This window comes from Pipistrellus kuhlii, unplaced genomic scaffold (genome assembly GCF_014108245.1).
Source record: "Pipistrellus kuhlii isolate mPipKuh1 unplaced genomic scaffold, mPipKuh1.p scaffold_m20_p_24, whole genome shotgun sequence".
In the NCBI taxonomy this organism is placed as follows: Eukaryota; Metazoa; Chordata; class Mammalia; order Chiroptera; family Vespertilionidae; genus Pipistrellus; species Pipistrellus kuhlii.
Window position 1 is genome coordinate 5666130 of NW_023425523.1, and position 12421 is coordinate 5678550.

At 44.3% G+C, this 12421-nt stretch overlaps 1 protein-coding gene across 7 annotated transcripts in view; it reads left to right on the top strand.

Annotated features, from left to right (window-relative positions):
- Positions 1-12421, top strand: part of VAV3 (vav guanine nucleotide exchange factor 3) — a 157380-nt gene that overhangs the window by 122482 nt on the left and 22477 nt on the right. For 4 of the 7 annotated variants that reach the window (XM_036452656.2, XM_036452654.2, XM_036452653.2 and 1 more), the window contains exons 21-24: positions 2233-2298; positions 4256-4290; positions 4996-5112; positions 5677-5764. In XM_036452656.2, coding sequence (XP_036308549.1) covers positions 2233-2298; positions 4256-4290; positions 4996-5112; positions 5677-5764 — 306 coding nt within the window. Of the gene's footprint in view, positions 1-2232; positions 2299-4255; positions 4291-4995; positions 5113-5676; positions 5765-12421 lie in introns of those variants that run through there. The other 3 variants (XM_045586952.1, XM_045586953.1, XM_036452657.1) reach the window with 3 other exon arrangements.

A 12421-nucleotide genomic window follows, 5' to 3' on the forward strand; every position in this document is an offset into this window, starting at 1 on the left:
GATCTTTCATAAATAACCACGCATCTGTCCCTTTAATCATGCAGCTTCCCACGTCTGTTTCCAATTGCCCAGCGCCGTTCCAGGAGTGCGTTAGCGCCCGGCCCCAGTGGTATTATGGGGATAAATGAGCCGCGGGAAAAGCTGCTGTATTTTTCTTAAAGCAATTCTGTCCCCTTTCTACAAAGTCAGGAGCGAAGCAATTTGCAATGAAGATTTCTGTAGGATGTGCTCTGTCCCGGGAAGCCATCCCTGGCTACAGGTTTTAAGAATGCAGTTTTTGACCATCAATACTTTTTTCCGTACAGCTGGGTCGGAAATATCACTTCTGCCAGCAAATTCAGAATAGTGTTAATTCATTACGATTCACTGTGAGTCTTACAGAAGAAAAATAAAAAGTAATTATAACCTGAGTTCAGTTAGAAATAATTGTCTGGTGTGCATTTGTATTGATGAGGTTCAGGAATTCAGGGGGAAATCGTCAATAATTTTAGTTTGATATGCTTTCCTGCGGGGAAACAATTTCCTTTTTAGGGAAAAATAGCATTTTAAAAATAAATTCTAATTTAAGATTATTTTGTTCTGGTCTATTCCCATAATGAAGATTATGAAGTCACATCTTTTTTCTCATATACAGCCCATAACCCCATTTCTCAGGTTCTTTCTGAAAGAAAACACTTTCATAGGAATGACCCCACCCGTGCTGCTCCGTTTTACAAAAGCGCCATCACTGTAACCTAGAGAACGCCCCGCAGAACAAACACACACAAAGACAGCGCCTCGGGGGATATCAGATGACACGTCCTGTCAAGGACACATATGTTCAAGCCGACCTTGAAGTTGCTAAGGGGCTCGCAAGAACAAACGTCAGACGGGAGGGTAGCTGAGAGAGTCTCGGGGCATTTGGAGGAGGCGTAGAAGGGATGGAAAGTGGGTTATCGGACCCAGGACGAGATGCCCGCACAGGCGTGCCAAGGGGAGGGAGACGCAGCTGCCCGTCTCCCCCTGCACTCAGTGCCACGCCCCACGGGCACACAGGGATGCTGCTTCGAGAGGGAGATGGGCTCTGGGCACTTGGTCTTGCTTCTCTTTGTGAAAAGCCACAGAGCACGCAGCTCCAGCCATCACGTGTGACTCTTCCGAGGCTCTGAGAAACAGCAGTTGGTACGTAGCAAAGCCACATAAGCCCGGTTTCCTAAGAACTGTGTGATGACCCGTTCTGAGGGTGGCAGTCTGCTTTGAGGAGAGTTTGTATTTCTGGAAAAGAAAAACAATCTCGAGGTTAGTGCCATGAGATTATTTTTAAAAGAGGAATTTGGCCGAAACCGGTTTGACTCAGTGGATAGAGCATCGGCCTGCGGACTGAAGGGTACCGGGTTCAATTCTGGTCAAGGGCATGTATGTACCTTAGTTTCGGGCACATCCCCAGTTGGAAGTGTGCAGGAGGCAGCTGGTCGATGTTTCTCTCTCATCGATGTTTCTAGCTCTCTATCCCTCTCCCTTCCTCTCTGTGAAAAATCAATAAAATATTAAAAATAAAAGAGGAATTTTATCAATGATCTCCAAGAATAAATTCTGAGGTATTTTATTTTGTCCATTTTGTGCGTCAATTTTCCTTATTCTGCTGTTTCTTTCTTCTTTTCTCATTTACAGTGCTGTTTGGGGTTAAGATCCTCTCCTCCAAGGTCATCATTGTTCTCTTCCCTTAATTAGCATCCTACTCCTTTTCCCTAAATATGAAAGTCATCAGAAACATCACCTTATGCTGTGCTTTCCATTTCTGCATATCTTGAACTGTCCCTTGTCCTGGAGGAATGTGCTCACAAGTTCTGTTAGCCACACCCATGATAACCATGTAAATCGAGTCCCTCATTAATTATGGAGCCTGCCCAAGACCAATATGATCTGCTTGGATTAATGACCATGAAATTGAAAAACAGAGTATTGCTTATTGTCCCCCGGTAGGATTGAGGAATGTCAAGTTAACAAAACTGAATGGTGGTTTGGAGAGTCAAGCTTGAATTCTTAGTTTATAATCATGTTCTGAAACCACGTGTAGGGTTTAATGATCTTAAAAGCTCTCCGCTCTTTGCTTCCGTTCCTGAGCCGCGTGAGTTCCCTGGATCGGATGCGCCAGGCTTGAGGACCCCGAGTCACGGCCGTGTCCCTTGTGTTACGAAGTTATCATTTGTGTTAAATTTGTTCTAAATTGGGATTTTTTCCCCCCTAATTCAGGGTAGAAATTTAGCCACAGGAGAGGTTGGATTTTTTCCGAGTGACGCTGTCAAGCCTTGCCCATGTGTAAGTATGAGTATTTTATTTCTTCTGTGTTTTTTTGATGTTGTAATTCATTGTTCAAGGATGTGCAATCGATGCTGGCCTGGTTGCTCATTAATTTTGTCAATATTTCTGGAGCAATCATATTATTGTGTGTTTGAACGCTTTGGCCAGTGCTATTAAAATCCCCCAATTATTATGATTTGATTGTCAGAAAATATTTTTCAAAGGTAGAAGAGTATGGTAAGAAGAACATTTAACTTAGTAGAATTTATAAAATTAAATTGTCTACAGGTTTTAGGAGGATTCTCCAAAGCTACAGATCAGCTGAACTGTACCAATTTCTCTTCTCCCTTCCCTTCCCCCACTCCCTCCAGGTGAGATGGGGGTCTAATCTAGTCCCAGTCATGCTGAGTTACAGAGAGATGTTACACTTGAACTAGTGTGTTGGAAAGCATGCTTTAGCTTGTCACTGCTGTTTACTTAATGTTATAATGACATTTTACGAAATCATCAAGCACATTAGGTTGATACAAGGAGAATGCATGAGTATTTACTCAAATATTATTACAGACGACTATAAACCAATATGCACTGTCTAGTGCTTTATGAGATTTATAAATTTCTGTTTAGGGGTGACATTATTTTATCATCATAATTTGCTGTTTTGGGTGGATTTTTCTGAGGAACAATTAAGTTCTTGGCTCTCGGTAAATAAATGTTTTTACTAAAATAATGGAGTTGATAGTTTGGGAAAAACAAAACCACCCTTAATCTGTCGTAGTTGCTGTATTTCAGTCCTTCCTGATTCTATACTGGAGCATCTTTTTAAAATATATATATATCATATTTTTTATTGATTTTAGAGGGAAAGGGAGAGGGATAGAGAGCTAGAAACATCGATGAGAGAGAACCATCGACCAGCTGCCTCCTGCACAACCCCTACCAGGGATATGCCCGTAACCAATGTATATGCACTTGACTGGAATTGAACCTGGGACCCTTCAGTCCGCAGACCTATGCTCTATCCACTAAGCCAAACCAGTTTCAGCATGGGTCATAGTATTTAAATGTTGATAGTTTTAGAGATGTTTGACTCTTCATCTGAAAGGACAGAAGAGTAACTGCCTACTATGAAACCAGGCATGCTCACATTGGCCACACTTCTGAAATACGATCGCTTTTACTGTTAAAAATGATGCTAATACCATTTTCAATCATTGGAAATTAAAAGGCCCAGGAATATGCCTTTGTGCGTCCATATTACAGAGTCACATGATTTCATGAAAACTTTCTGAACAAGAGACAACTGTGCACTCCCGGGTTTATCAACTTTGCCCATCTACATAGCGTGTCTTTTATTTGTTATTCCATGAGTATTAGTATACCCGCATTGGCTTTGTTCATTGTCTAGATTCCATAAGCAATCGGAGGGATTTTTCTTCCTGTTTCTTTCGTTGGGAGCTTAGGAAATGTAATATCTTTTTTCTCTTTTTCAAAGAGAGAAAAAAATGAATCTTTTCCATGACTTTTTCCTGAAGATCAGAGTGTAGACTTTGTGTCACAAATGAAGAGGCCACCTGAAGGACATACTGTTCGCTGGGCCTGTTTGCCAGTGTCTGGAGGAAGCCGGGGTGCTATTCGGTTACCCTAACATTTTCCTTTTAATTTTCCACGAGAAGACTAAACTGCCTTGATTTAAAAAAATACCCTAAGTTTCCACTTCATATTTCTCCTGTTATCTCTCCCCTTGGAAGTACAGTGGCAGCAAAATGAAGGAAAGAATGGATGAAAGCCAGATGAATTATGCTCTATTTCCCTGACACAGACCGTGATTCACTGTGGACGAAATGGCGGGTGGACAGACCTGGGGCTGTTACTGAGGGGTTTCTCGCTGAGTCAGCTGAACGGAATTAGTGATTGATTTCTAAAAGCTTCCCTTAAGTAAACTTAATCTATTTTGGCTTTTTTTATATCCTAGGTGCCCAAACCAGTAGATTATTCTTGCCAGCCTTGGTAAGTATTAAAAATGTTTATGCAGCCGAGTTGAAATGCCAGACCCGTAGTTCAAGGGCTCCTGAAAGGAGGGGGTGCCAAAACACATTCCATGTCCATTAGATGGATGGGGGCGTGTTCAAAGGCAACAATAAAAAAAACTCTTAAAGACATGTTTTACTCAGTACTGCTAGTTGCTTGAGAAAATAGCTTTTAGCCAATATGTGGGCTAACAGAGTTCATCTTCTATCCAAAAATTAGTTTAAGAAATAACTTAAATTGTTACTGGAGTTTTCTTGAGAAAGATGCTCAAAGTAGATTTCATTTCATAGTGTACATAGGAGAGGTGAAGTGTTGGGGTTGTGTGGGTATACGTGTGTGTGTACGTGTGTAGTGTGTACATTTGTGTGTCTTACCTAAACTCCCTACAGCTCTCTTTAACCTGGTACCTATTGGCTCCTCTCCTTGTCTCAGTCAGCTATTTGATAAATATTTACTGTGTATTAAGCATGTCTCATTTTACTCCTGTTAGCTTTGTAGAGCACTTGTGTTTGGAAGAACCAGAGGAAGTCTCTTCCTTATTCCTTTTGAAGTGATAGAATTAGTTGGCACAGAAGTCAGGAGAGCTCAGACCTGCCACGGAGTTAAAATCCTGGCAGATACTTACCTGTGGCCTCTACTCTTTTCCGGGCACATGACACGGATGCCTCTCCTTGTCTCTTACAGGTACGCCGGGGCGATGGAGAGACTGCAGGCGGAGACCGAACTGATCAACAGGCTGAACAGCACTTACCTGGTGAGGCTCCGGACCAAAGAGTCGGGCGAATACGCGATTAGCATTAAGTAAGTAGGTCAAACACTTTTACAGAAATACAGCTCCTGTTGCAGAACTGCATAGACCCTCCGACACGTGGAGCCCTGCAGGGGAAAACCAAGGATCTAATTACAGCAGGAACGATGCTTCTGTCCAGACAGGTCATTGCCACTTGAAAACACCCGTTAGAAAAACACCGTCAAGTGGTAAAGGCTGCTAATTGGCATGTCCGCTCTCGTCATAACATTGTATTTGGGTGACTTGACGTGGATGTTTTTGGTAAATTCTAAGAGTATACATGACTCTATCTCGTTTTATTTTCTTTTCCTGTGTTCTCCAGTGGGACTTACTGAACATATTGAGCATAATGATTGGTCAAATTAGTTTCCCTTCTCCTTTCAAAGATTGGTTGTATCTCCAACCGACCTAGTAAATATATTTGGTAAATGAGTTGTCACCATTGTATTGGCACAGGTATATATTTTGTCTTCTGAATTAATTCCTATAGCGTTATGGGGGCATGCCCTCTGGCCATTATTGATTTCTTCTGATTAAAGCCACATTTATATTCATACGTTATTCATTGCCCACAGGTACAATAATGAAGCAAAGCATATCAAGATTGTAACAAGAGATGGCTTATTTCACATTGCAGAAAATAGAAAATTTAAAAGTTTAATGGTAAGCATTGATTAGTTCATTTCAATTTGTGGGCCTTATTTTTTCTCTTATTGGGAAGGTCAGTTTAATTCTATAGTTCCATGGAAATTCTGCTCACTGAGAAGTTGTGTGAAGAGAATAATTTTGCAGCAGATCCTGAGAATTCTAATTTTAAGAATTCTAGTTGTTTTATAGTGCTCTCCTTAGCCATGGTTTTCATTGTGAAGCAAGTTTTAGACAGCATTTCAGTGTCGACACTCCTTATGAGTCAGAGTAATAGACACATTCAAATATAGTGACCTTTCAGTTCTTGGTGTGACTTTTGTCTTGTGTTGGATGAAACCCAGCCAATGTTGAATACTCACCTCTGTCCTCCCCTTCCTTCCTCCACGTCTACCTCCTCATTCAGGTGGAAGAAGGTATTTTAAATTATAGTACAAAAAAATCGTCATTGTAATCGGTGAAGCAGTTCTCACATGCAGGCTCATTTCAGATAAAATGCAATATACTGTCACATAGAAACACTTTTTGTATTTTCTGCCATTTTAAAAAATATATTTTTATTAATTTCAGAGAGGAAGGGAGACGGAGAGATAGAAATATCACAGATGAGAGAGAACACTTGATTGGCTGCCTTTTTTACCCCCCCTACAAGAGTTGGAGCCCACAGCCCCAGCTTGTGCCCTGACCAGAATCAATCCGTGATCTCCGGGTTTATAGGTTGACACTCAACCCCGGGGCCATGCGGCTGGGCTGTTTTCTGCTATTTTAAATGGTCTGTGTTCTCCTTCATGACTTTGCACGATTATACATGAACAAGGTATCATTTTTACCTTATAAGATCTCATGGGACCTTTACATTGAAATTGAAATAGTATATATATATATATATATATATATATATATATATGCAAAAATTGCTTTATAAGAAAAAATATTATTTAATAAAATATATAATTTTAAATAATTTAATACAATCATTTAATAAAATATTCCATTTAAATAATTACAACCTAATAGTTGTATTAGTGGCTAAGAATGTTATGTATATGCCATATAGACAATGCCTGTACCTCCCTATCCTGCCTGTGCAGTGCTGATAGTAAAGGAGTTCCTGTTGCCTTAAGAGCGGTCTCAGGTTTGTTTCTCGGGTTGAGCGCATGTCCTGAGATGATGACAATTTGGACCCAGGATGTGGGATGTGTGGGGAGTGGCCTCCCGGGCACATTGAGGAGCATCAGGAAGGACATCTGACTGGCCGGGCCATCCATTTAGCGATCCAGGCTGCAGCCTTCCAGAAAACATCTCTCGACACTTTGCAGATGTGAACAGCAAAGCCAGAGCGGAGAGTAAGCGTCTCCGTGCAGGCAGCTGGCAGGCCTTCTCCAAAAACCTGGACCCGAGCCATGGCGGGAACGGGTTTCCAAGAAAGGGCGACATCCGAGTCAAAAGGAGAGTCAGAAACCTCTCTGCACGGAAATTGCGCCGTCCCCGTTCAAACACGAAGGCGGGCAGCAAGATCACATCCTGGGAAGAGGAAACGGCTCCAGGCTCAGGCCCCCGTGCGGGCTGTGACTCGCGTCCTCTTGGCCCAGCAGGCTGTGCGCAGAGAGGAGCGGGCCTGAGGAGCACCCTCCCGCCTGAGGACCTGGGATGCACAGATGCTGAGTGACGGCCCAGCCCAGACATGATCAAAGAGTGCAGAGCGTTCGGGCATCTTCTTGCCCCTGCAGAGCACACCAGCTCGAGTCTGCACCTGCAGGGCTCCTGGGGATGGGAACAAGGCGTCCACGTGTCACAGTTACTAGCAGGCATCAAGCTGCTGTGGGGCCAACGCTGAACTCCAGCCCTGCCAACTTGGAGAGTAACAGCAACGGCAAACCCCCTAGCAGAGGAGCTGAGGGGACCTGAGGGAAAGAAGGGTCTCTGGGAAGGGTTGAGCAGTGCAGCTCTGTGCCACCCAGTTCTGCTCCAGAAAGTTCTTCAGCAGCTGCGGTCCGATGGGAAAAGCCAGTGTGATACCACAGAGACTGGGTTAGGGACAGAGGTCCTTGGCTGGAGAAAAGCTAGAGACCCAGGACTCACAGTTTGCACAGAGAGCAATGCCCTCTTTCGCAGCGATCTTCTGGAAGCGAAGGTTAAGAGCCCCTGTCCCAGAGCTAACATGAGCAACCCTCATCTGACAGGTGAAATGCCACAGCCGGAGACACATGGGTATGATTTCCTCCATATCCGGGATCTTCTGTCAGGCAGACAGCACGGTCAATGTAAGGGAAGGGATTAAGAATTAATAGCAAAACTACACTGAAACTATAAAACGTGAGCAAAGGATATGTCAATGACCAACTGCATCTATAATGGAGATCCTATAAGATTAAAATGGAGCTGAAGCCCTGGCTGGTTTGGCTCTATGGTTAGAGCTTTGGCCCATGGACTGAAGAGTCTTGGGTTTGATTCCGGTCAAGGGCACATACCTCGGTTGTAGGCTTGATTCCCAGCCCTGGTTGGGGTGGGTGTGGGAGGCAACCAATCGATGTGCCTCTCTGTCATATCAATGCCTCTCTCCGCTTCTCTCTTTATCCCTCCTCTCCCTGTTTCACTCTAAAAATCAATAGAAAAGTCCTCCAGCGAGAATTAACAACAACAACAACAACAACAAAATGGTGCTGAAAGATTCCTATCGCCTGGTGACATGGTAGGACAACACCTGCCCCCGTGTCTGTGGTGGTGCTGGTGTGCAGACCTACTGCGCTCCAGCCTCTAAAAAAGCATAGGACATACGTAATACTTGATAAGGACAGTGAACAACTGTGTGACTAAGTTATGTATGGACTATACATTTTTTTAAACTATATTTTTATTGACTTGAGACAGGAAGGGAGAGGGAGAGAAAGAAACATCAATGATGAGAGAGAACATTGATCTGATGCCTTCTGCATGCCCCCCACCGGGGATCTAGCCTGCGACCCAGGCATGTGCCCTTGGCCAGAATTGAACCTGGGACCCTTCAATCCGCAGGCCGATGTTCTATCCACTGAGCCAAACTGAGTAGGGCTTGACTATACTTTTAATAATTATTTTAGGGTGTATTCTTTTGGCTTATAAAAAATAGTTGGCTGTAAAACTGTATGCTGGGTTACACCTTTATCCATTGAGTCTCCCTATGGCATTATCTCTTGTACTTGATTCAGTCTCATGTGAGATTTTGCTCACGGTGTCCCCTACACATTAGCATGATGCAATCGCCTAAGGATGCCTTTCTGAGAACCATCCCCATCATTACTCATGACGGTAATTGCATAAGGAATGAAAGATAAGGAGCTGATAAGTCTGAGGAAAACACTTTGGCCCGTTTAGCACCTGACTGTAACAAATGCCGATGAGATAGCTGAGCATGTCTGGAGCTGCCCCGCTCTGGGCTTCCATTCTTGTTGCACACATTCACATCGCGTCCTCACTGTGGAAACTGCCGTGTGTTTGCAGGATTTAGAAAGGATGCCACTGGGTTCTAAAGATGCTTTCAGGTCAGCACACCCTCCTGGTACCAGGACCTCAGCATGGTACTGTCCTTGGACCCTGACGTAGGAAATACTATGAGGACCTGCGATCAGTAGGGACAGCTCCTGCCAGGAACTGGTCCCGTGGGGAGGCGGGGGAGGCTCATAGGCACCATCACTGGGCATGTGGGGCCACACAGCTTCATAGCGTTTCCTTTTATCCTGTTGGTGTCCAGTAGCACAGCTCCCACGTGAGTGGGGTCTGTGGTTTTGACTTGTCTTCTTAAGAATAATTCATTATCCTCCCATCTTGGTGGCCAAGTTCTGTCCTCCTACCCCAGAAGCTGCTTGGGGCCTGGGAGGAGATTTTGATCTGGACCAGGATGTACAGCACCCCCAGCCTCCAGGACTGGTGTTCATCGAGCCAGTTCCCCAAAGAGAGGCTGGGCCTCCGGGGGCTGGGACCTCACTTGTTCCCCTCGGGCTTCCGTAACTCGGTGGATCAAGATTTTTGGTGTTTTCCTCCTCATTAAATGCAAATTCTAAATGAATCTCTGCCTCCAGATTACAAGGCATTAATTTTGTTCTAATTGTCATGTGTGCCAGACCATCCAGGGCCAAATGCTGTTTATAAATCATCCCCAGTGCCTGTTGCCTGGGTAACCGGAGTGACGGGGCTCATTATTTCTGAGAGAGACCGGTGTTGCCGACTCCTCAGTGTGAGTGCGAGATAAGGGAGGCTTAGCTGTTGCTTTTGTTTAGAGTCGTCTTATTTACTTGTAGTACCTGAAGGTCAATGACTGTAAGCAGGGGCGGATTAGACCGAAAGGCTGGAGGCAGAAAGGCATCCATGGGAGAGGATTCAGGCAGCATCGTTTAACTCTACCTGCTTAAGAACGTGTGGGAAGGCTCGCCCTCCTAAGACTGTAAAAATGGAGCCAGAATGTATCCCGTGCTTAGTGAAGTGATAAAAGAAGCGTTTTGCAGCTTACTCATTCGCATGACCCTAGGGCTTGGAGAATCTGTTTTTCTTCCATAAAATGTGGAGGTGGGTAATTATGAGATGGTCCCCAAGTCCTTCTCAGTATGATCACTGGAGCCAACTTCGCATAAACCTAAATGCATACTAATCTATAAAAGCCTAAGCTACTGTTATGACTGGATGACCGGTTGCTATGATGTGCACTGAACAGGCAGGCAGGCGAGCAGTTAGGGGCAAGCAGTCCCAAAACCGGCAGTCGGACATCCCCCAAGGAGTTCCGGATTGCGAGAGGGCGCAGGCTGGACTGATGGACCCCCCCCCCCCCCCCATGCACTGGGCCTCTATCCAGAATTTAATGCATTGGGCTTCTAGTTTATGATAAAATACATAAAAACTGTATTACTTGTAACCGAATCACCTTGAAATTCAAAGTTACTGACTTATTCTTTTCTGGTTTATTTTCGTATTTGTTACGTTTTACTCAGTTGAAATAAGGAGCCTGAAAGAACAGCCCTCTGGGGTCATTTGAATCATCCTCACAGTCTATGTGAGCACCGCTCTTTCAGAGCCCTGGCAGGCTTTCCCCTTTTTATGTAAAAAAGGTTACATAGTCATAGCCACCTCTAGAATTTAATCCCAGATTTGGCCTTTGCAGAACATGTTAAAAATCACTGTAATGCAAATGCCATATTCTGATCATTGAAACCATTTTGAGGATATAAATTTCTGTCTAATATTTTGTCGTTCCTCCTCCTCATCCTCCTCATCCTCCTCTTTCTTCTTGTCAGATTACAAATTCCTTTTCTTCATCAAGAATCCCTGTAATCTGCCGAAACCTGTTTGGCTCAGTGGATAGAGCGTCGGCCTGTGGACTGTAAGGTCCCAGGTTCAATTCTGGTCAAGGGCATGTACCTTGGTTGTGGGCACATCCCCAGTAGGGGGTGTGCAAGAGCAGCTGATCGATGATTCTCTCTCATCGATGTTTCTAACTATCTTTTTCTTCCTCTCTGTAAAAAATCAATAAAATGTATTAAAAAATTTTTTTAAAGAAATCCTGTAATCTGGATCCAAGAAAAAAAGAAAAGGTTTTATTGATTTCAGAGAGAGGAAGGGAGAGGGAGAGAGAGAGAGAGATACATCAACGATGAGAGAGAATCATTGATCGGTTGCCTCCTGCACACCCCACATAGGGATCAAGCCCACAATCCGGGCATGTGCTCTCACCAGATATTGAACCTTGACTTTCTGGCTCATAGGTTGATGCTCAACCCCTGAGTAACACCAACCGGGCAGATAGGTAGATATATATTACAGACAGAATGTGTGTAAGAGCCTAGCATCTCAGGTCTACGCACATAAAGTTCCTGGTCCATATCGGGCTCTTAGCAAGTGCTCCTTCCCCGTGGCCCTTTTTTGTGTGGGCTTACCTTTGCCAGGTGCTGCTTCCTCATAGCGTGATGCAGGTGGGAGCAGACACCAGCTCTGTGACCTCGCACATGGGGAAGAAGCTCACTGGACTTCCGCACCCCTGGGGACAAGGCCCACCTCTCCTGTCTTGTGTGAAGATTGTGAGAAACTATGTAACTGGTCAGGGCATGGTGGCAGCGGTCATGATCCTCACCTGTGCCTGGCACGTCACATACTCTTTACTATCCTCCATGAAATTGTCTCTCATCCCCATCTTACAGATGTGAGAGTTGGAAAATCTCCCTTTGCTTTATCCAGTGCTCAGCCCCGCCGCACTGCCTGTAGTCTGAGTGTGGTCTTTATCACCTCCTGTCTGTTCCCAGCCTGGAGGCTCTACTTAAAACAGTCCACTCGGCCGGCGTGGTCAGTGGTTGAGCATTAATCTATGAACCAGGAGGTCACGGTTGGATTCCCGCTCAGGGGACATGCGTGGTTGCAGCTTGTCTACCATTGTGGGGCGTCCTGGAGGCAGCTGATCTCTGATTCTCTTTCATCATTGATGTTTCTCTCCCTCTCTCTCTCTCTCTCTCTCTCTCTCTCTCTCCTCTTTGAAATCAATAAACATATATTAAAAAATAAAACAATTCTTTCCTCCTTCCTGGCTTTTGAAGTTGTACATGTTCTTCAATTTAAGCCAGGCTGTATCATGAACTTTCTTCTCTCATTCTTCAAAAAGTACTCACAAAAGGAAGTTCTCTGTGTTGCCTTTGGACTCCCATAATCCCTCACTTT